General features: G+C 37.9%; 1 protein-coding gene across 1 annotated transcript in view; it reads right to left on the minus strand.

Moving 5' to 3' along the window:
- The window catches only part of MICAL1 (microtubule associated monooxygenase, calponin and LIM domain containing 1), a 45,544-nt gene that overhangs the window by 16,538 nt on the left and 4,293 nt on the right, over positions 1-24,713 (minus strand). Inside the window, exons 2-15 of the mRNA XM_034414720.2 lie at positions 17,432-17,726; positions 15,212-15,419; positions 13,958-14,074; positions 12,470-12,571; positions 9,762-9,917; positions 8,684-8,784; positions 7,431-7,688; positions 6,246-6,361; positions 5,011-5,137; positions 4,526-4,610; positions 3,595-3,742; positions 1,359-1,546; positions 605-714; positions 386-436 (exon numbers count right to left, since the gene is read on the minus strand). Of these exons, the coding sequence (XP_034270611.2) occupies positions 386-436; positions 605-714; positions 1,359-1,546; positions 3,595-3,742; positions 4,526-4,610; positions 5,011-5,137; positions 6,246-6,361; positions 7,431-7,688; positions 8,684-8,784; positions 9,762-9,917; positions 12,470-12,571; positions 13,958-14,074; positions 15,212-15,419; positions 17,432-17,695 (2,031 nt within the window). The 5' untranslated portion in view covers positions 17,696-17,726. The remainder of the gene's footprint in view (positions 1-385; positions 437-604; positions 715-1,358; positions 1,547-3,594; positions 3,743-4,525; positions 4,611-5,010; positions 5,138-6,245; positions 6,362-7,430; positions 7,689-8,683; positions 8,785-9,761; positions 9,918-12,469; positions 12,572-13,957; positions 14,075-15,211; positions 15,420-17,431; positions 17,727-24,713) is intronic.

The raw sequence follows: 24,713 nt of genomic DNA on the forward strand, positions 1-24,713 counted from the left end.
TCTCAGTCCAATTCACCTCACAGAAGCATTGTGGTGGGGATAATAGGAGTCAGAAGCATTATGTATTCTTCCTTGAGTTGTACAAAACAAAGATGTGATTTAAATACAGGTCCTTGGGAAGGTGGCTAAAAATGCTAAATGCTAATATCTGGCTATGTGACCAAACATAATATAATTTTTATCTCATAAATTTCCTGTTGTGGGGAAAAAACATTTCTGTGGGGAAGAGGGACTCCTATGCATACCCCCATGAATGGCAGGATATAAATATACACATAAATAGTTTACCTAATGACTCTAAATATTTACTGTTCTACTAATCTTATCTCTTTTCAAGAAGAATGATACTAAAAAATGAAACAAACACAATGATGGGAGAACTTACCCCAGCCTCTTGCTTTAACTTCTTGGATTCTGCATCCCAGGTAGACTTTTCCTACAATCAAAAGTTGTATCTTTGAAATGTCAATAAAGAGAGAAGGTTCAGGACTCTTCCAGAACATACTTAAACCCCCATGCTCCTAATCCCTAATAAAATGGCAGGAATAGAAGAAACTGGGAAAGTTTGGTTACAATCTTGCAATCTCTGCTGTGAAAGACTTACCAAGTTCCGTTTACGTGAGAGAGATAAAGTCTTCTGTAGCTTGCTAAGAAAGAGAATAGCGCTTTTGGTGCCAGGTGGGACAATAGGTTTCTCTGTTTTCTCCTTCCATTCTACAAGAGAGAATATTGTACTTTTTGGTACTGAATCAAGCTTGAGGGATATAGTTTCATTATTAAACCTATTAAAGTGGAGAGTACTCTAAATGAGAATGTCTCTATTTCTACTGTAGGGGCAACATGAAGATAACAGGCCTAGGACCAGAGATTCAATGAATGAACCGTTGTAAACTTCCATTGTTATTTTATCTGACCTTCCAATAATACTGGTCCCTCAACTACTGTGGAATTCACAACAACACAGTATGGTAATGGCCACCAACTAGGACTTAAAAAGGTACTAGACAAATTCATGGAGGATGAGGCCACCAATGGCTACCAGTTAGGATAGTTGGGTGTTATTTCCAAGATCAGGATATGCAATTTTCAATGGTAGCTGTTATAATAGCACAGTGGGGAAAAATGACATGTCTAACATGTGATGCCCCCATAAAAATCTGATTGATCATTGAGGAAGGGGAAGGATGCTGGATTATATATAGGTTTCTATTTTGATCTAGCCCTGGTCATTCCGATCTAGTGCGCATTGCAAGCCGTTATCTAAGAGAAGGGTCAGTTCTCTGCAAAGGTTTACCAAATTGCCTATGCTAAATATTCATTGGCTGCACTCAGAACCGGATTCTTTGGGGGCATTCTACCTGGAGCAGTCCTGAAAGCATCATAAAATTGGCTCAAATAAGTGATCAAGCCAAGCTGTTCATCATCAGACAGCGAAGCCATTTCAGTGCTGGAGAGGACAGGAGAAATGCCTAGCTCCTGCTCAGCCACATCTAAAGCCAGTTGGTTGTTCCCAATAGGGTCATTTGGGTCCAATGAATCGAAGTCCCTACAGTTGGAAGAAACAAAATAACAATGACTAATCTCAGCCCAGCTGTAAAAGATTATGTTTTCATAATCAGGATGTTTTCTCCATCAATATTCCATTTCTGCGGACTCCGTTGAAGAGAGAAAAAGGAAGCATAATTCATTCCTGATTGCCTCATTTATTTATTCATTCATTCATTCATTCATTCATTCATTCATTCATTCATTCATTCATTCATTTATTTATTTATTTATTTGTCATATTTCTATGCCGCCCACTCTCCGAGGACTCTGGGCGGCTTACACCAAAGACAGTATACTAAATAGCATATTCCCCCCTAACAATCTGGTCCTCCTTTATATCATAAACCTGGGTGGAAAAAAGTGATTTGTTTTAAACAGATGTGCCTTTCTGTGAACCTTTGTTTTAACCACACAAGATACTGCTCTAAATAAAGTCAACCGATGATTTTAACTAGAAAAAGACGTCTGCAAATATTGTAAACCTGTAAAGGTTTCTTTAGAAATGCTTCTACAGTTATTGCTAGCTCCTAATAACCTGTGTGATGAGTGGGCCACACACCAGCAAGGAATCTTGGAAACTGCTTTTTTTTTTCTTTCTCCTTAGCTATGTAGGATAGGTTTCAATAACTGAACACCAACCAGCCCTCCTTCCTGTAACAGAATTATGGCCAGATGAAAAGGAAAAGTTGATGGCTACAGTCATTTCAGTACCAAATATGGTGATAGAAATGCTGTAGTCATCCTATCAAGATCTGGCAGACAGGTTGAGAAGGGACTGTTTCCTTTGAAGTCTCAGGCTCTTCAGTTATTAATCCCATCATCTCCCTGCAACAGAGAAACATTTGGAGAGGAAAAAAAACATCTTTGCGATACAAATAAATAATTGCCTATATTAAAGTTTATGTCCACATTTTGTACCTAAGATCACTTTTGTATCTACTTTGACTTTAATAAGCAGTATTTTATGAAATAAATTTTATTCTAGGGAAGAAGCTCGGACATAGTAGCTTTTAGTTATCAAAGCAAAAGTTACTCACAGTCTAAATTTGTCCGTACATGGCCTAGTTATCCCTCACGTATGATAAATTTTGTAAATTCTAAATCTCTAGCTAAAAAAAAATTACCCAAGGCATTTGGTTTTGTAAAGTCTTTTAGGAGAAAACCTTTTACAAATTAAAAAGAAGTAAAGGGTGGAAGCTTTTCAAAAAGAGATCCAACCTAGAACTAAGGAAAAATTTCCTGATGGTGAAAACAATTAATCGGTGGAATAGCTTGCCTCCTAGAGTTGTGGGTGCTCCATTGCTGCAGGTTTTCAAAAATGGACTGGACAACCATTTGACCAGGACCTTGAGCAGGGGTCTTGAAGACCACCGAGACTCTTTTTAGTCCTATGATTCCACATTCTAAAAATAACTAAATCTGGATTGGAATAGCAGCAATAGGAAATTGTGAACCTAGAAATCCAATGTAAAAGAAAAACAAAAAGTTGGTACAAATCTGTATTGAACTTCCCAGAACTGAGAAAAATCAGTAGGGAATGGAAATTATTTAAGGCAACTAGTTCATTGGATCGTGTACAGAGCGTCTGAGCCTGATTCTTACATACACATTCAGCAGTTGCTGACTGCAGTATAAAGTTGTATAAATGAATAAACTCTCATAGTTGAAACCCCACAAGAGGTCACATTCATAACGGCACATCACCTCATACATACAGTATCTACAGTAATGGCCAAATGCTTAAACAACTAGATTAATGCTTGGAGAACTAAAGTTTTAGAATCATAGACTCTATGAAGGATTCTTATAGATCATTTAGTCCAACATCTATTTGTGTGTGTGTGGGATCCCTAAAAATGCTTCTGGCAGGTAATTAAAGAGAGATGGTAGCGAAAATGAACGTACATGTGAAAACTTAAGTGTATAAAGTGATCTAACTCCCATGTTTGAATATATTTAAAAGAAAGCTTTATTCCAGCCCATTTTAGCCTTCCCCAATATTAGTAGATATTCTGTCCCTTCAGCTTTCCCACAAAGGAAACTCACAGAAGATCTGGGCGAAAGTGATGTATGAGGGCACAAAGAGCCAATCCACTTTTCCAGGAGTGTGTGAAGTCTTCCACCTTGATGCCATGGTAACTGGCAGTGTTTGATTGACACCAATTAAGAAGCTCCTCATAGGCTCTACTGGTATCTGGAGTAGGAGTATGGTATTGCAGAGAGAAAAAGAGAATTGATATTTACTTATAAGAGTGTTCCAATTCCCAGTATGTCTTCAGATACAAATTTTATTCATTCCTTCATTCATCCAATTTATAAAGGAAAAGCTTCTCAGCATACCAACATTTTTCTTCTTTTGTTAATGGCTGTTGAAAAGCAAACCACTATAGTTATTAGCAGAAATCATACAATGTTTATGTAACTGATACCCCTGAGTAGGTTACTGTATGACTGTATTGTTATTGTAATGTATAGAACAGTGGTTCAACTAGTCAGGTGAAGATCTGTGCAACTTGCCTATAGGAAAGCCAACAAAAGTATATACAAAAATTATCTACATTCACATGATATTCCCCTAAAGCAACATACACCCAAAACTATTCTACCTAGTTGCAAGTCCTAAGGAAGAAACTGCAAGCAGGATGATAAGGCAGATTAAAAAGTACTAGAGATAGCAGTGGCAAGAAAGCAAATATCAGTAGATTCAGATATTTGATGATGAAACACATCTATTTGGAAGTCTGGACAGCCACCTAGCAGATTTGTTACTGTATCCTACATTGCAGAATCTGCACTAAGTGGAAATTGGAAGACTGGAACCAATGAATCTCAAGGTTATTTCCAATTCTACAGTTCAACCATTTATATGCAAGAATCTGCATGGCTGCAGATGCCATTTTGTTAAAGCAAGAAAAAAATGAGCAGGAACAATGGGATCCTTGCAGCTGGAAGCTAGGAAGAAAGCTACCAAACTTGCCTTTGCAGACTAACTCTGGGCTGGCACGACTTCTTCTCTTGTTCTGCTCCATTTCTATATCTCCCTTAATGTATAGTTTATGAACCTGAAAACAAAGGCACCTATTATTTGCTATCATCAACATGACTTAGACCCTGAACAGAACTCCAGCTAATATCTGTACTTCCCAAATCCACTCAACTCCTGAAACCTTCATCTTCCCTGTTCAGAAAATGCACCAAAACCCATTATCCAACTGACCAAACCTTAAATGTCAGAACAGCTAGCAAAAACATCTTGCAGGGAAGACTACTGAGGACGTCCTGCCACCATAAATAACATCACTTTATATTTCTATTATGTTTCTGGCTGCAACCAGCGCCAAAGTGATCAAAACTGCTATATTGTGTCAGGTTGCAAAGGGAAAGGTGGGCTTTACAAAGCCAATGATCAGGAAGACAAAGCAACTGCACCTTCTCCTCCATCCCTGCTTGTGGCAAAAGTACCTGAGAGGTCTTGATTGCCTGAAGGTTGATGTTTCGGTATCGTGTGGTGGGATCAATGCTGTACTGATTAACGTTCTTGTTCATGTTGTCAGGTGAAGTCTGTGACAGCTGCTGGTATATGCTTTCTCTAGATGGGGATTGAGCAGGAAAATATTCCATTTGAGTTCATGAATGAAGGGGCATATTTTATACTTGGAAATCAGAATCAGCCTGGAGGCAACTCAAGCATAACTATACAAGCAATATTCCTTATCCTTTGCTTCTTTTCACAAGAGTCATTCCTAACTCATTTTGTGTGCTCTTGCAGCCATTATGAATATCAATACGTTATCCTATGTTTTGGGGAACATTCATTTGTTTTCCTCATATAATCTTAAACTTTCCCCATGTAATTTTAAGCGTCCTCTTAACATCCCCTTAACGGCCCCTTAACCTTGCCTGCCCATCAGTCTATCCCACAGGCCCCTAAGCAACACACCCATGATTTGCTTCAAAGGGCTGCAAGCTTTCAAATAGTTGTGTCTGGAGAGAGAAACAAGAAGCTACTGTTTACTATATATATACTATATATATATACGGCTTCGTGCTTCCAGGAGCCGAGAACACCAGCCTGAAGATGACGAATGAGACTTCGTCGAAATGTCGCCAAGACACTTCCAATTTTACGTGGGAGAAGACCCGAATAACCAAAGACCTACATACAAACACCCGCGAAAACCTGAGTATATATATATATATATATATATATATATATATATATATATATATATATATATATATAAAGTAAAAGTTGATAAGCAGGGTTTTCTTTTTTTAAAAAAAAAATCCTCCTTCCTTTCTTCTTTGATTCTTTCTGCCTGTTAAAATTTACAGCATTCAAAGATGCTCTTTAAAAAAAATATTTTGGAAAATGGTTTAGCTATAGATAATACAGCCACAGAAGACAATTAATATCCCCTACGCAATTGCACAGAATAACTGTGACCTCTAATGATATTACAAAATAACTCCACCGTTAAACATCCTTTTATGGATGGCTGGGGAATTCTGGGAGTTGAAGTCCATGTATCTTAACGTTGCCAAGGATAAGAAACACACTCTCCCTCCCTCCCTCCCTCCCTCCCTCCTTTTCTCTCTCTCTCCTGCTCTCTCTTCCTCTCTCCCTTTCTCCTTCCCCCCCTCCCGTCTCAAATCCTAACTCTGGAAAATACCGTACCCATTCTCAATATGCTCACCTCTCAGCCAACACATCCAGTGGGGATATTTCTGAGGCCCATCTTTTTACCATCCAAGCAGCATCGAAAGCTGCCAAGAAACCTCTGCCCACACCAGTGCCCAAGGGCCAGAATGGCTGGAGAACAAAACAAAACAAAAGAAACAAACAAACAAGAGTTCAAGCAGTCTGGCTGCTCAGCAACATGGGATACCTCACAATGACTCAAAGACTTTGAAACTGGACAAATGCAGGAAGAATCAGATTTGGGTGTGAATCTTGATCCTGCAATTAGTGTACAACTATCTCACTGTGCAGTGTATGAGTTTGGGAACTGCTTGCTTTCCATGGGACCCCTTCCCATTGAGCTTGTTAGCTGGCAAGTCAAGCTCTGGGGGTTAAACCTACCTAGTAAAGGCAAACAAACAAATATGCAAAATTGAAAATCATCTGCATTCTGTCCAGGAAAAGGAGACACTCTGGCCTCAAAAGTCCAAAAGCAAAACTATATTTATATACAAACCACCAAATGATATGGCTCATGTCAAGCACTTGTGAAGAAATGTCTGAGAAAAGTGCATGGGGGGGGGGGAAATCCCTGCATTCTGCTTGGTCTGGATTTTCATAATCCTTTCAAAAACAACCATTCTGCTTGCTAGAAGCTTTTTATAATAGTTCCCATTATAACACAGCTGACATTCAGCAGATTTTTTTCCAAGCAGCTCAGCTTTATTTACATGTTTCCATATGATGACTTTTGAGTAACTTTCAGTAATAATAGAAATGGGAGAACAACCGTTGATAAAAAGTAAAAAGCCTTCCCGGGAAATCGTTGCATTAAAAAGTATGCAAAATCTCCCCTACATAAAACAATAGGGACAGCAAACTTGTAATGGAAAACTGGCTGTGGCCTTGGTTTGTCAATTAACCTAGAAAATTCTTAGCAGATGAGCATTCAGTAATGCAAACTTCCTCTGCCTATATATTCTGAAGTAACACATATTGATTGTCCCTAACCAGCTGCTTTCCAGATGTGTTGGATTTCAACTCCCAAATTAGGGCTGAAGTTGTAAACTAATACGAGGTTGGGAAAGACTGTCTCCAACTGAATGGGAGTTCCAGTCAGATAGGTTTGAAATATACATTTCTCCCATTGTGGAGAAGCCCTTCCAGATGTTAGTTCTGATCATACTAAGGCCACACTTACCTCCACCAAGCAGTCTCCCACCAACCCGATGAGCAGCTTAGCGCCATTGCAGTCACGCACCAAAGCTGCATTTTCTGCACGGCTCATGCAGGTGAAGTCAAACATGTCAACATCAGGACGGTGGCGATGGTTTAGGGCAAACTGCAAAGTGGGCAACTGGTAGTTGGTGGAGAAGTTGGCAGCCTCTTTGGCATAAGCGAGAAGGGCTTGCTGGTTCACATTTTCTGGAGAGAGTAAGCTCTCTATGTCAAGCTTATCCTAGAAATATATAGATAATTTTTTTATTCTATGATAATATAGCATAATAATTAAAGAGCCATGAATTCTATTGCTTTAATTCACAAAGCAGCTTTAAGACAATGGGTCTACTACGTATGGAGCCTACTTGCTGGAGAGCCTCAGATGAGCAATCTACACTCTCTGGAGTGAGATGTGGCTCTTAATCTCGTACTGTACAATCTGACTACTCCAGCACCTCCCTCTGCTGCAGTCATAGAAAAACGGGCTATTTTAAAAATGGCAAAATGAAAGAAAAATTGGTTGAACCAAAATTGGGAAAAGCAGGAGGCATAATGTTTAGAACTCCCAAGATATCAAGTTTCATCATGAATTTAATACAATTACCGTAATACATTAAATATTTATTTTTGTGTCCCTGTCAAAATTTAGAAATTTTAATTTAATTTTAATCTCAACTGATTGTCAAAAGCATTTATTAAGGCAATTTATTAAAGGCAATCTAAGGAACCAACTTATACCAACAGTGAAGTTTTCATTACATTGCACTATGAGTGTGGCTATACCTCGACATAGCTAAAGATTTCTGGAATAGTTCATCTGCAGATTGGGAATTTAGCATGGAACTAGCATGGAGAAGCCTTTGTTGTACATCTACATGTCACTTTTATACCTCAAGGACTGTAAATCTTAAATATGTTGAATTTAGATTTCAGATTTATGAAGACATTTTTCTTCTGCATTAAGTGAAATATTATATGACATACATCTTAGCTAAAAACTCAGTTCATATGTACTTTCAAAAGTCATCAAGTTCAACATAAGGCATGATTTATCGTTGGATCCACCGCTCCCAATGATTAAAAGTAAGTTTCAAAATGACAAAGATACTACAGGATTTTGGCAATTTTAAAATGAGTACTTATTAAAATATTAATTCAATCATAGCATCTGCACCGTCACTCAGAATGATGCAATGGGCCCCTGAAAAGGTTTCCAAACCCTGTCATACATACATTTAAGATTACTCCTTTCTTTAACAAGCTATGCTTCTTGGCTGTCATGACGAAGTAGTGAGTGTCATCTTTATAGTAGACGATGTTTTCCAAATCAATACCTGATATTGTTCAAACACAAGGAGAAAGTTATAGATAGACATGTTTAAAGGAAGATAGTCACATTCATAAAGAGAAGGCTGCCACTGGGCAACAGCCACACAGTCTACAGCTCAGTATAATTGCTGGTAAACAATAGTGAGTGGCTATTGTCCTCATAACCTGATTGCAGAATTCCTTGTATTTTTGGCTATCTATTGCAGGAAACAGGTAGCTTAACGAGATAAGGAAATCCCTGTGGGATCATATGTATTTATGTCTTCCTTTTGTAACTGGCCTCAAAAACACAGGTAGTCCTCGACTTACAACAGTTCATTTAGTGAATGTTTAAAGTTACAGCAGCACTGAAAAAAGTGATTTATGACCATTTTTCACACTTACGATTGTTGCAGCATTCCCACAGTCATGTGATCAAAAGTCAGCTGCTTGGCAACTGACTTGTATTCATGTCAATTGCACTGTTCTAGGGTTATGTGATCACCTTTTGCAATCTTCTAATAAGCAAAGTTAATGGGGAAGCCATATTCACTTAATAACCATGTTACTAACTTAACAATTGCAGTGATTCAGTTAACAACTGCAGCAAGAAAGGTCATAGAATGGAGCAAAACTCATTTAACAACTGTCTTGCTTAACAACAGAAATGTTGGGCTCCATTGTGGTCATAAGTCGAGGACTATCTGTATTCCACTGTAATGTGATATAGAGCAACATAAATTATAGGATTTAAAAAAACCCAACCTGACTTGTTTTCCCAAACAACATAAGTACATATATTGTTATATATGTTATTTTACATCATTGAAATTCATGGAAAAATGGAGGGATCCTAAATACTGTTCCAAAAGATACAAGAAACAGTTTGATCTATTTGCTGACTCACCTTCTTGGTTTCTGCTTGCTAAAAACAATGGAACGCCACAGATTTCAATGCATGATGAAAAACCATGCAGGCTAAAAGTTAAATGTAAACTCTCACCTGTTTTGTTACAGAGATTTTGGAAGAACTTCTGGTTGTATATGCGAGCCACTCCACTTATCTCAGCCACTTCCACCTCAGTTCTGCTATGGTTATTTATAAAATTGGTGGTAATGCCAATAGCCAATTTGCCTCGTGTCTCCTTCCTCTTAAAGCCTGTGAGAAAACATAAAAGAGAGCCTTCCATCAACTGTGAAAGAGGAGTCAACCATACAGGAAATGGTCAGGGTAAGAATCAAAAAGAGCAACATAAACCGTATAGAGCAAACCATGCTCTATATGTATCCAAATTCATCAAAAATATAATAAATCCAGGTTTCTTTGTTACTGTATTTTCGGTAGCGAAAGGACACCCAGCTGACAGTACAATGTTTTTGGTGACCCTGCACCTCCAGAATAATCTCTCTTAATTCCTTTTGGTTTTAAAACGGTCCCTATAAATATTACTCTGGTCACCATTTAATTAACTACACACAGTTTTAGCAAACATTTCCTGTATTTACTATAACAGGTAGTCCTTGACTTACGACCACAACTGGGATCAGACCCTGTGCTAAGCAATGTGGTTGTTAAGTGAGCCCTGCCTGATTTTTTGATATTTTGTGCTGTAAATCATTAAGCAAATCCAGCTTCCCCATTGACCGTTTATTGGAAGCCCCCTGGGAAAATTGCCAATGATGATCAGGTAACCCAGGACACTGTAACTGCCGTAAACCCAATTCAAGCTGTTGGTTGCCAACGGCTTGAATTACTAACATGGGACCATGGGATGCTGCAACAGTCATAATTGTGAAGACTGATTGTAGGTCACTTTTTTTTTTTTAGCACCATCATGTTTTGACTGGTTGAGGACTACCTGTAATACTAATGCAAGTATTTAATACAATACTAGTAACTGAGAATTTTGTTTAGGATTAGCAGATCTGGGCTACAAATAGTTCAATGAGTAAGAGTTAGAGTTTCTTTGCTTTGATGTTAGTAAAGGTAAAGGTTCCCCTCGGACATATGTGCTAGTCATTCCCAACTCTAGGGGGCGATGCTCATCTCCGTTTCAAAGCCGAAGAGCCAGCGCTCTCCAAAGACGTCTCCGTGGTCATGTGGCCAGCATGACTAAATGCCAAAGACACACGGAATGCTATTACCTTCCCATCAAAGTTGGTCCCTATTTTTCTACTTGCATTTTATATGCTTTCGAACTGCTAGGTTGGCAGAAGCTGGGACAAGTAACAGGAGCTCACCCCGTTACGCGGCAGTAGGGATTCGAAACGCTGAACAGCCGACCTTTCGATTGACAAGTTCAGCATCTTAGCCACTGAGCCACCACGTCCCTTTGATGTTAGATAGTGGTTATTCAGGTGTTTGCAACCTCAATTTATAAGCCTTGTTATTGCTTCCTTTTCTTATTGTATGCATGAATTGTCTTCATGCCCCCCCAAAGTGGAATCAAAAGATAGATAACAATAAAATACACTGATGTTAAAAACTGGATTCATCATAGGAGGATTATATAATTATGAGGAAGCCTTTAGAGAAGATGAAGCATCCTGGTATGAAGGACTCATGTTTGCTTCTTATGGCTAGCATTCAACAAAAGAATCTGGAAGAAGAGAACAATTTACTATTGAAAAAAATAAGTGTGGAAAATGAACAATTCCAGGCAAGGAATTATTATAAATTTGGGCCATTACTGGAAATGCTCAATGTAAATGAATTAAAAATTAATTAATTAATCAATTCAAAGGGCAGAATTGATAGACCCCCCCAGGTCTTTTTCTGCTATCAGTTTTCTATGTTTCTATGGATGGAAACAGAACGCATTGTAAGCCTCCCTGAGTCTCCGGAGAAGGGCGGTATATAAATCGAACCAATAAATAAATAAATAAATAAATAAACAAATAAATAAATAAATAAATAAATAAATAAATAAATAAATAAGTATTTTGGAATCTTTTGAAATGATATCTACTATCGAGAGCGAGTGCAGCACAGATACTAGAAAGGAAAAAATACAACCAAGCAAAGCTGGACAACCTCTTTTATCTTCCTACTTAAAATTTCACTGAATCTGCTGGGGTAACTGAGCAAAATTGAGAAGAGATGCTAAAAAAAAAGAAACTGAAGTTTCTCTCTAAAATCATGCGCTGCCTAATGTTTTACTCCTTAGGCACTGTTTGTTTATAATACTCCTCATGACTTATATTTAATTTAAAAAAACTGATACTCTTAAATAGGCAATTTCAATTTACGGTCACCATTTCATAAACTTTTATATTCCAATGCAAAGTTTAATACAAATATTGGAGTTTCTTTTGTCATCTGAAAGGCTGGAAAAATGTTGCTCCGAACAATATTTACAATGACAAAAATGAGATTTGGGGAAATCTCCACAATCACGGGTATCTATGGCTTTTTTATATCCCGAATTCTCCTGTCTAATATCAGTTAAATTACATCATTCACCTTCAGTTTTTGGTACCAATAAGCATTCAGCTTTGAACCTATTTTTTACAAGCTAGAGTTCTGATTCAGCTGTAGCATTAGTTTTTCCAAATAATGAAATTATAATATCTCTAAGAAGTCTCTAAATCTGGAGCTGTTTCAATAATGTTCCCCCAATTCTGTCCATCTATCAACTTGTGAATGTTCACACAACACTTATGAAAAGAGGATGCAAAGAGCGATAGGCCATATATGACTGCTTACCTTACCTTCTGGCACAAACCTTCCACCACCAGCAGAGATGAGAACATCAAACTCATACTGGCTCAAGGGAGACGAGCCAGGCTGCAGGTCAGCTCTCCATCCACTGACTGCAATATAAAGGTGAAATCAAGACTCTGGCCATGATGGCAGCAAATTAACTCCTTTTCACAGACATGTGTGTATATAGAAAAAATCAGAAGCACATTTTACTGGCTCAAAGACCTGTGGCTGGCTGAAAAGTAAGTAACAGTCCAACCTGTCTTGGCCCTTGCTAAGAATTCATGTCCCAAATTAAAATTAATTTACAGAGTTGTGGTGGCACAGTGGATAGAATGCAGTACTGCAGGCTACTTCTGCTGACTGCCAGCTGACTGCAATTTGCCAGTTCGAACCTCATCAGGCTCAAGGTTGACTCAGCCTTCCACCCTTCCAAAGTGGGTAAAATGAGGACCCAGATTGTTGGGGGCAATATACTGACTCTGTAAACTGCTTAGAGAGAGCTGTAAAGCACTGTGAAGCGATATATAAGTCTAAGTGCTATTGCTATTGCTACACATTTGCTTAGAAAGATGCAATTTTGCTCGCAGAGGGACCTTTAGCTATAGTTTAAAATATCAGGAGGGGAAAATCATGAAACTAGAACTGTTTTACAGGCTAACGCTTTAGAGCCATGAGTAATCAAAAAGATCAGAAATTATTGGGGAAAAGCAACCAGTGCTGATTTCTTTCTGGTTTTATTTATATGCAAAGTCTGAACATCTTTAAACCAAACAGAATATAATAATGGAAGATTTCCACGACAAGGGACCATCCCAAGTATACATTTGTAAACCTGAGTTCATTTTGTCCTTTCACAGTACTATCAGCATCTGATAAATGATAGAATCAGGGGTGGGTTCTACTTACCTTTACTACCAGTTCGCAGTGGGGCCGTGCGTTCGCGCTCACTTTGCTCGCACTCTTCTGCGCATGCGCAGAAGCGTTTTGGTGACGGCGGGGTCGGTGGGCGGAGCCTCCCGCCGGTTTTACTACCGGTTCTATAGAACCGGTGCGAACCGGGGGCAACTCACCACTGGTTAGAATTATATCTGGGCCCAAGTGCAACTGAAGACTTTTAAGCCCCAAGTGTTCCAATTGCATTGCTTCTCTGCATTTTATCTTAATACAGCAGAAAAGCAATTCAGTTTTAACAAGACAGCAGGAAAATCTATTATTTATGAAGAAAAGCCAATTCTCAGCACAAATAATAGTTTAATAAATCTCAGCAGTTTTTCTCTTCTTCACCATAATTCATAGGTAGGATAATACTTTCCCAAATGCTCTCCTGAAAAGTTATGCTTCAGTAGTTCTTCAGAAACATAACAAGGAGCAAGTCGTTGAAATGTCTGAAGGATAGGCTGATCCATTTGCTGTATAAGTGATGGAGAACAAGGTTAGGTAAGATACACTGCCTTCAAATACTCGGAAGAACTGTGTATTATTGAGATTCTTACCCTGTCCACGACAGTTCACTACTGGTAGAATGAGCCCCTTAAATTGTACACCGATGTGAACATGAACACCTAACAACAAGGCTACTTTCAGGAGGATCAATTGCAGCTGACGGATACCTACAGATACAATAGGAGCATACAAAACAAAAGAAGATGACCTATATATATTGATGTGTAAGTTCTCATTGCTACAAATGGAGCAGAAGGCTTTAGCCACCTCCTTTTTTATTTCAGGAAAATAAAAAGGCAAAATTATTCTTCAAAATTGTTCAAAAGTAATTCAGAAAAAGTGCTTTCGACTCTATGCAAGACCAGCATCTATCTGTTGATTGATTACATGCCATCAAGTTAGTGTCAACACTTAGCAACCACATAGACAGACTTTTTTTTAGGATGACCTGTCCTAACCTGGCCCTTCACATTCTGCAATAGTGCATTATTGCTGATGTAACTGAGTCCATCAACTTTGCTGTTGCTCACCCCCTTCTCTTTCCTTCCATCTCTTCCCACATTACAGACATCTCCAAAAAGCTAGATTTTCACAAAATGTGTTCAAAATATGATTTGAGTCTGGTCATTTGGCCACAAATGAGCACTCGGGATTTGATTATAGTTTGTTTATCCATTTGTTTGTTTCTTAGAGTATTCTCAGGAGCCTTCACCAATCCCAAAGTTTGAACGTTTCAATAGTTTTTCCTGCTTCTTCAAAATTCAACTTTTGCTTTCATTGTGTGACACAGGGAAAACTATTACCTGCAAGATTCTGATCTTTGAAGATATAGATATGCCATGGCATCAAAATATGTTTTCCAAGGCCTTCATTGCTATGGACCATTAAGTCTACAATGTATTTCTTGACTGCAGTTTTATTTTCTGTTGAGAGCTGATACTAACATGCAGAAATAGCCACCACTTCAACATCTGTATTGGGTATTCTAAGGTGGGTAGCTGTACCTGCTAGCACTAGTTTTATCTTTTTTATATTTATTCTTAATTCCATTTTTTCCACTTTGTGCTCAACTTTCTTTATTAAAACTTTCAGCTCATTTGCATGTTCAGTTGTTAGACTGGTAATATCAGCATAACATAGCTAAACAAACTTTCAAGTACCTTTTCCTGCCCCTATTGAAACCTATCCTGTCCCCAAGACCTCTGCAAATCCTTTGTGCTGATATTGCTGGCTCTTGCTTAACAGCGATCCTGTGATATTACAGGCACTCCTCTGTCCTTGACAATTCTCCCTAACATACTTACTGATGTGATCCAAGGAGCCAGTGCAGAAACGGCCATAGAATTTCTTGGCTCCAAGTGTCCGCAGGTCCTGGATAGTGAAAGGCCAAAGGTGTAGCACATTGTTTCGGGAAAAGATCTCTCTCTTCTCTACCACCACAACGTGTGCTCCAAGGAAAGCCAATTCAATCGCCGAGCGGAGACCACAGGGTCCTGCCCCGATGATTAGGCACTGAAAAACATTGTCACAATGAACCGCCAGACATAAAGAATTTGGCAAGACAAGGCATACTCGACGGCACTAAAGCTAGACGGGAACTTTACACAAGACTGAGTGTTATTACATCAAAATAGGAGCCACAATATGGCCTGTGGGATAGAAAGAGACATTACACAGTCCTCCCTCGGTTCCACATTTTTCCTTTCCTTTTCTATGGACAAAGTAATGTTAGCTAACGTGTTAAAGTGGAACTTCCCTGTTAATAAATTACACTTTATAATAATTGCTCACTACTTGTAGGAATTCTGCTGACGGTTAAAGGAAGCATTGGTTTCTCTCATTCAGTCAGGTATCCTCTTCTACTCAAAGAAGAGAAAAGTCCTACTTTAATCTTAGTGCAAGTTGGAATATAGCAACATTAGAAGTAATTGAAAGGTAATATTTTTAATGTGCAAGCATTGAAAAATGCTTGGTTGCTTGAAAAATTGGACCACCATTTTTTAAAAAATTAAATGATATTTCTAGCCTCCAGGCAATCAAATATCCAAGTGTCTCTTGCCAAATGTCTCTTGACAAGTCATTGCAGATCCAGATGAGACTGCTACAAACTGCTCCCAAAGCCAGAGTATATACTGCTCAAAAAAATAAAGGGAACACAAGCAGAAGACATCCGAGATCTGAATGAATGAAATAGCCTTATTCAATACTTTGTTCTTTACATACCGTAGTTTATACACTGCTCAAACAACTAAAGGGAACACAAAACTACTGTATGTAACGAACAAAGTATTGAAAAGGCTATTTCATTCATTCAGATCTCGGATGTCTTCTGCTTGGGTTCCCTTAATATTTTTGACCAGTGTATATTTAAGGCTTATCTTGACTATTAGAGACACAAGCCTGCTGACCCGTGTTCAAAGAATCCATGGTGCAATTGATGGGAATAAACTTGCAAGTTCTTATCAGTAATGTTGATAGCCAGAATTAAAACAGTATTTCCCACTTACTTTGTTGAAATACAATTTCAACTTTCTACACTATCAAATACTTGGAAAGTTCCAAAGTATCTTCCCAGCAACAAAACAAAAAGACAATATTTCTGAAATACAAATGAACATTATGTTTTTAAAAAATGTAAAGGCCAGGATAGCTTGACCTCAGATTGACTCCACTTGCTTCGTGGCTAGTATTCTTTTATGTCACAAAGTGGATGGAGCAGTTAATTAATCCTTTGTTCTAATTTTATATTAATGTTCATAGTTTTAAAGATTAAAATATTTGCAATTTTCCTGGGATATTTGTTTCTTTTAAAAATGTAAAATGCTTGCAGTTTTTTTTGAGATGCCCATTTCTTTTTATTTTTGTTATGTCTCGTGGTTTTTTTTGGTCTCCTGAGAAACTATAATTTTGTTGCTAAAAATAATGCTTATTCATGTACTGTAAAAAAGAATCAGCAGCTATATTAGTGCAATTTTATTTTGATTATTTTTAAATGTAGAAACACACTTTTGAGGGAGTTCATTTTTTTTCATTTTACAGAATTGTGCATAGTTTTAAAGGAAATACTTTTTTTCTTTGAAAATATAGACTTAAAAAGTGCAATCATTATGGAGGTGGGGTCTTGATAAGAGTATAGGAATGAAGAAAACCATCTGTAAATAAGGAATCAGAAACTTATAACACTTAAAGGCAGATCTAAACTAATCTCTTCATACCAAACAGCAAGAAAAGTAGTAACACTAATCAGGCATTAAGTATGAAACTAGCTATTATAATGTCTAGACTTATAATTATGACACATATAGACATATACCTTTGCATGTAGAAGAACTAAGTATGTTATACTACTAAATTATAAAGTATCTTCATAATTTAGCCAAAGGAAAGTTAGTACTAGTAATCAGACACGTCATGAAGCCAGTTATTACAATGTCTAGATCCTAGTGTCTTAGCATCTCATATGGAAACCTATCAAAAAGAATCTTCTTAGATTGTCATTTTGCAACTATGATGTGGCTTCTTACCTTGGTGTTTGAACATGCTCTTCCCTGGTCATAGTCTCTGTGTCCAGCCTTCTTGTCCAATTTGGTCCACAAAGCTTTAGCACTCCAATAATTGAGAGACGACTTGAGCTTGTGATAGAAATGGATCTGGCCAGTGTGTTCCAGATTCAGATAACTGCACAGCTCTTCAAATCTGCTCAAGACCTCTTTGCACTGCTTGGCATGCAGAAAGGCGTCAAAGAGAGAATGAGACTGATTTGGTTGCTCTCCATCTTGCTGATTCATTCTCCTGGGACTTCAGGGGCAAGAATGAAGCCTGAAAAAGAAAGCAGAAGATTACAGATGCATATCAATGTTCCTATGCCCAGAAGTGATGGAAAAACTGAAGGCAAAGTACAACCCTGTGCCTCCATTTGTGGCTGACACTTAGGAAGAGGAATATGGAGTCCCACCACTCCTTTTCTTTTAGAAGCAGGTCTTTTTCAGGCAATGCCTCTATTTGAGCTCTAGATGTACTCAACCTTAGCATAAGGTGTTGAGGATACTGGAGTATTCTGCCATTATACATGTTTAACTCTTCAGAGTTGTTCAGTAGCCAAAAGAAGAGACACAATAAACCAAACCCAGAAAAACACATATTATTCACAGCTGTTCTATAGCAGATGCCAATTATTTTCATAATGAGAGAAAAACCAACCATGACTGTCAAAATTGATTCAAATGAAGGCCCTTCACTCTTTTCTGCTGAGAATCATTCCTCGTTAGGGTGGATTGTTTTGTTTTGTTTTGTTTTTTTGGCTCCACACATTAATATGTTAATGCAATTTAGAACAATTTTTATTACATTATCAACTGAATCTAAAAGATATGGCAATCTAAGAGATGTGTGAAACATTTCATCTTTGAATTATTTCAAGTTCCAAATGTCCTCTTTCTGTGTGTGAAACAGATGTTTAAGTGCAGAACAAGCTATTTTGAAAATGTTTTGAGTTTGAAATACTTCCCAAAATGTTCCACCCTTAGTTCAGGAGGCTTTGGAGCTCAAAGCAAAGTTTTTCTAGTCTAAAAGTGTTCAGATTCAAACTATCTGTTTAATGCTATCTAGTGAAGCAAATTCTAACCATAGAACTTCTGGTATAGGCTTAGTATCTTAACTACCAGGTTATCGACATCAATGTCAAGCTCAAACAAGCCATCGGAATTATTATAATATGGAGGGAGTTAAACATGGTGCAAGATGATGAATTATCATCATCTAAGCAAAGACACAGAACCATACCACATCCTCAATAACTAATGTTTCTGTGCTTTATTTTTCCTAATTAGAACCATGAAGAAGGGAAGGCTGAATTTAGTTAAAATGTACAGAGGTAAAAAGTTAACTTTTTATCCTTTTATTGTTTCACAAATCCGAGTTGTCTATTTCACAGCTGAAGTTTGTTTCACATGGGAGAAAAATACAGGTAAGATAGAAATTAAACCAAACCCCCCTCCCAGCTTACAATATTTCTCTGATCAAATTAGGAATCATCTTTTTTACAGCAGGGCAAATAACTTAGAAGAAGGCTTTCTCCAAACAGGAATAGTGTGAGATGTTCCTTCCCACACATTACCTAGGAATCATGTACAAAGGGTGTACATTTCAGTCATGCTTCTTCCTTTTTCAGTCTTGGTTAATGACTGCAATAATTTGCATAATTTGTCAGACTTGCTGCTTACAGTCAAAACTACTCATACAGTTCTGATTCTGAATTGGAATTACCAATGACCACATTCATGACTTCCGTCCCACTTCTTCATTCTCTTTCTTCCTACACAACTCTGAAGTGAATAGCCACAAAACATTTCTCCTCCCCACCCCACTTAAAAGGTTCTGACATCTAAGTCTGTCTTAGATATTTTCTTTTGGCAAAACTTAAGTTTTTGGGCAAATTTTAGTATTGTATAATACTAAAGACTGCTTTAAAATAAACAGATATAGGAGCTAGCTGCTAGATCTGACAAAACCAAGTGCCATTCATCCCACTTCTATTCCAGGAGCATTTTCACAGACTCAGTACTGCCATACACTATGTCGGAAATTCATACTTTCTGCTTTGTTTTCCAACCTGATACAAACCATCACTTGATAGCAAAGTGTTATAATTCTGCAAGAAAAATACACTATTAAAGGAACACTTTAACTTTTTAGAACATCATAGACCTTAGGATGGTCTTTCTCAACTAAAGTCATCTGTACTGAAAGGCAGGTTTTGATGGGAAAATGCTTAACCACTTTTCTTCAAGAAATTCAGTCTTTAACTGCTGTCACTTGAGCAGAGATAAAGGTTTTTCTTTTTTAAAAAAAATCACATTGCATGCATAAATTAGCTCATTGGTTCATGGAAAGTTTCTGCTGTCACCTATCAGCTGCTTCTGAACGGCTGTGGTTGGCCCAGAAAATTAACACAGTATTTTTTGCATTTCATTTCATTTCATTGCCTTGACTTGTTTACAATTTCATTCCTCCACATATGTGTTTATGCAGCCTCAACTCAGTTTAACGCATCGGTGATTTTATGAAACTGCTCACAAAAATCTATGGCGCATTACAAAAGTTTTTATAGTGATTCTTAAAGTGATAGGATTCTTTATAATTTTGATATAAAATAACAGTGGTTTATTTTATTTAAAATTGATATTCAAAATTTCTGTCTAGGATAAGCCAGTCTACACTGTTATCAACTAGAATGAGTAATTTTTTTCTCCCTACCTACTACTCCAGACAATATCCTGTAATCACAGGTACAGTTAAGATCTCTTCCGTCTTCCACGCAGGAGTCATGTGAGGCAGAAAACTATTTGAGTGCATCTGATGTGTAAATTATACAAACATGTAACAAAAGGAACCAAGACCACAAAACTGATTAACTGCTGGATCCAAACTAGGAGTCAAAAAGATGTGAGGATCCAGTGTTCTTGCACTTCTTGAAGTTTTTTTTAAAAGTATCCTCTGTTGCTGTTTGCAGCTAGGTTGACTTTTACTACATATACTCTGTTTACAAAGCTTTTCAGCAGGAGAGAGTTGTTAGTATAAGGATTCTACTGAGATATAGTATGACGTGGTCAACATAGCATGTGACCTGAGCTTGAAGCAAAATCCTTTGGCAGTGATGAGAATTTTTCTCCCTGGGAAAGAAATCTGTTTCCAAATGGAAAAATTTAAAAATCAGATGAGACATTTATGATTAACCACCATGAAATAATTCCACCATGAAATTATTTATGTAATATCCAAAACAATCAGTCATCCTCCTGAGTCAAGGAAGGGATGTTTCTGACTAGCTATATATTTGTTTAATAGATATTAAAGCTCCATAGGACTAGAGGGCTTTATATAGCTATCGTTTACATTTATTGTACTCTATCTATTCAACTGATACATTAATCAAAGGTCCAGTTGGAAGTAGGGACTCTAGGAGTAGCTGTGGGAAGCAACCTGACTTGAGAATAACCTCCTGCTCAATACTGCATTGAAGAGAGAATGCCATGCTACCATGATGTCGTCTTTCTCTAATCATTATTAATTAAATTCTCTATTACCCTAGACCACTTATTGGCTCCTTTACCTGTCTTTGTTTTGGACTTATAGGTACTTAACATCTGTGAAAACAACATCTCTATGATTTGATCATTCCAATTGAGAAACTGTCATCATATTCTCACCATATGCATTCTTATTTTTTGTCTGTATTTTTTTTCACAAGTGATTCTGGAAGATCTGCCAACCCCAGATAGCAGAGACAGTGCTTGCAATTTCTCACTGAGTACAACTCAGATCACCAGATCCAGAGACATATACGTGCAGATTTTCCCAAACAATACAGGCTTTTAAAGAAACAGCACCCTGAATTAATTATGTAATCCACTTAATCTAAAGATGACTTGCCACCAAAGTCCTTGGCTGGTATACAAAATGCTAAATATCTAAAAAGAAATCAAAAGATATAAAACATAAATATTGCAAATCTAATTAAAATAAAGTTACTTTATCACTTTGGCAAGAGGCTTAATTAAACCTTTTAAAATGGAAAAAAACAACAACAATGTAGCCCAACTGAAAATGATATTTTACAAACTTTATGTCTCATTTGGAAAGTAGAAGAATGGCATTAAATGGCAGATCAGTCAAATTGGGCTATGGTGGCTACTATACATAACAACCCAGAATATAAAGATTATCAAGCAATCCTTCCAGAGCAAGTTGAAAACCATTAATTGAACTGGATGAACCATTCATAAACAAGAACTGTATTATTTAAACTATTGTTGTATCCACTCAGCTCTTCTTTCATTGCCTTAACTTTCTGTCCATTAAATGCACCTTCCACATTTTGTAAAGAATGTGACCACTGAATTTCAATTTTTCTTGAAATTCAGAATTGTTATTGAGATCTTTTAAGTTGGAATGGGACAACTCGCCATGACCAACTAGTCACAGCCATCTCGTTGCAGCCACCTCGCCACAGGACAACTCACCACAGCCAATTTGCCATGGGACAATTCTATGCGGGACAATTTAACACGATAAATGTTTCTTCAACATTATTTCTATTTTTGTGGAAATGGACAAAAAAAAATAATGTCAAAGAAAGAGCGGTAGATAACATTTAATGTGTTGAGTTATCCCACGTGGAATTGTCCTGAGGCAAGTTGTCCCACAGCAAATTAACTGCGGCAAATTGTCCTGTGGCAACTTGGCCGTGGCAAGATGGCTGTGCTGTGTTTCAAATATTAGCTGCCACTGCCCCATCTCACAAAGGTGTAGGCAACTCTGTTTTACATCTGGAAAATTGCCAGAAAAATCTGAAGCAAAAGATGTTTGCTAAGAATATATAAGAAGCTGGTGGTTGAGGTAAAGTGATAACTCAAACTATCATTTTTGCATTAAAATCCTTATCTAGTTCTTGATGGGAGATCAGTTCCACATTGCAAAACAAATCCAATACTCCTCCCTATTCTCACTTAGAAATGTAGCATCCAAACTTGTTTACCAGGTTGTCCAAGTTTCTAAGAGTCTCATCCATGGGTTATAAACTTGTTCTTGAACTGTACTGCAAAGTATTTAAATTCCTTCAGATATGAATCTTGGATTCTAAAGATCAGATTGAACATTCATATGGAAACCAGACATGATTGGATGAAGGGAATATTTTTCACTTCTACCCAATTCCAAATGTTGAGTTTTCCGAAAGAAAGAAAAAAAGCAACAGTTAAATTGCAGTAGTTATCTAGAGCCTCCAAAATTTACTTTCTTGATTATTATAAACCCGATAAAAGTGGTTATTTGAGGAACTGCATCTACCAGGTTATATTTACCTGTCCCGTTGGGAGAGGCAGGTTACAAATCCCATCGATGAAAGGGTGTTTTATGGAAATAATCTAGTTATCTAAGGAGTGGAGGAGAGAAAATAAGGAAAGAGGATGTTCCGGCATTACAAAATTACTGGATATATGCAATACAGGAATGGCCTTCCCATATTGGAAAAGTGATGAAATAGCAAGTTATCATCATTTTTTAAAAAAACTATTAGTTGAGTGAGATCAACTTTTTCCAGTAACCCATCATAGAAGCTAATTACCGGTAATCTTGACATCAAGTTATTTTTTCCCACTTCTTCTGGCAGAAAATGCCTGGGTCCAGCTCTGCGACCTGGATTACAAAGAGCCTGCAGGAGTGATAGAGGTGACATCAAGAGCACTGATGCAGAAAGTCAAGGAGTGAATTTGACTGAGCATAAGTACATGCCCCTGTGTGTGATAAGAGAGGCGAAACAACACTATTTCTTCTCTCTTATTGCCTCAACATGTTACGGCCTTGCTTCAGGAGGTCGATTTCCTGTTTGGAAAGAACCAACGTCAAGGGCTCTAGCCCAAATGATGTAATCAATTGCAAGACTTTGCTGAGAGTCATCCAGATTGGTTTAAATCTTGACTCCACATAGACAGGATCCAAGATGATGATAACATCTTGCTTGGTTACCTGGGATTCCTTTTGCCCTCTGATCATCAGTTAACTGGCTAGGGTACTCTCTCAGGTATTCTCTGCCACCTGCAGATGAATCCCTGCCCCTCTTGCTTCTAAGGGGGAGGCAATTCTCTGGACCTGGTAAACATATTGACACTTCATTGTGGAAGGACATGCTACTAGTGGTCTTGAAAGAGGCTCTGGTGAATCCCCTTTCTTAAGCCCTCTTTGGATTTGGAGATACTAGACAATTATCATCTGGTCTCCAAATTTCCGTTTTGGGGAAAGGTGAGGCAGTGATGGGGAAGCAGCTATGGAGTACCTTAGAAGAAAAGGGTAACCATGATTGTCTAGAATCAAGATTCAGGACTGGATGTAGAAGAAATGGCATTGGTTGCACTAGTACATTACTTTTATTGGGAAGTGGGGTCTCTACTCTTTTTCTGATCTCTGCATTTGATATTATTAATCACAGCATCATTCTGGACTCCCTATAGGAGGAGGGAATAGGAGGCACCATGTTGCAGAGGTTCCACTCCATTCCTTGTGGTTGGTTCCTATTTGGGGGGGGGGGTGTTTGAAGACAGGCCCAATAGCTATTTCCTTGTATGGTGCCCAAGGGTTGGTTTTCTCTATCCAAGCTAATATTTACAGAAAGGCACTGGATGAGGTCTCTGGAGATTTGGTATAATCAACATGCTACTGATTGATTATGTGTCATCAAGTCATTTTCTACTCCTAGTGATCACATATATAGATTTTCTCTATGCTGATGATACCCAGCTTTATATCACTCCCCCAGATGACACTAGTGATGTCACTGAAGTCCTGCTTGAGTGCCTGGAGGCTGTAAGAATCTAGATGGATGAGAAAAGGCTTAAATTGAATCTTACTAAGGGGGAATTAAGGGACGCAGTGGCTCAGTGGCTAAGACGCTGAGCTTGTCGATCGAAAGGTCGGCAGTTCAGCAGTTTGAATCCCTAGTGCCGCGTAACGGGGTGAGCTCCTGTTACTTGGCCCAGCTTCTGCTTACCTAGCAGTTCAAAAGCACATAAAAAATGCAAGTAGAAAAAATAGGGACCACCTTTGGTGGGAAGGTAACAGCATTCCGTGCGCCTTTGGTGTTTAGTCATGCCGGCCACATGACCACGGAGATGTCTTCTGACAGTGCTGGCTCTTTGGTTTTGAAACAGAGATTAGCACCGCCTCCTAGAGTTGGGAACGACTATTTTTATTTATTTATTTATTTTATTATTCATATTTCTATGCCGCCCACTCTCCAAGGACTCTGGGCGG

This window comes from Pantherophis guttatus, chromosome 3 (genome assembly GCF_059756535.1).
Source record: "Pantherophis guttatus breed Tessera chromosome 3, ASM5975653v1, whole genome shotgun sequence".
NCBI lineage: Eukaryota > Metazoa > Chordata > Lepidosauria > Squamata > Colubridae > Pantherophis > Pantherophis guttatus.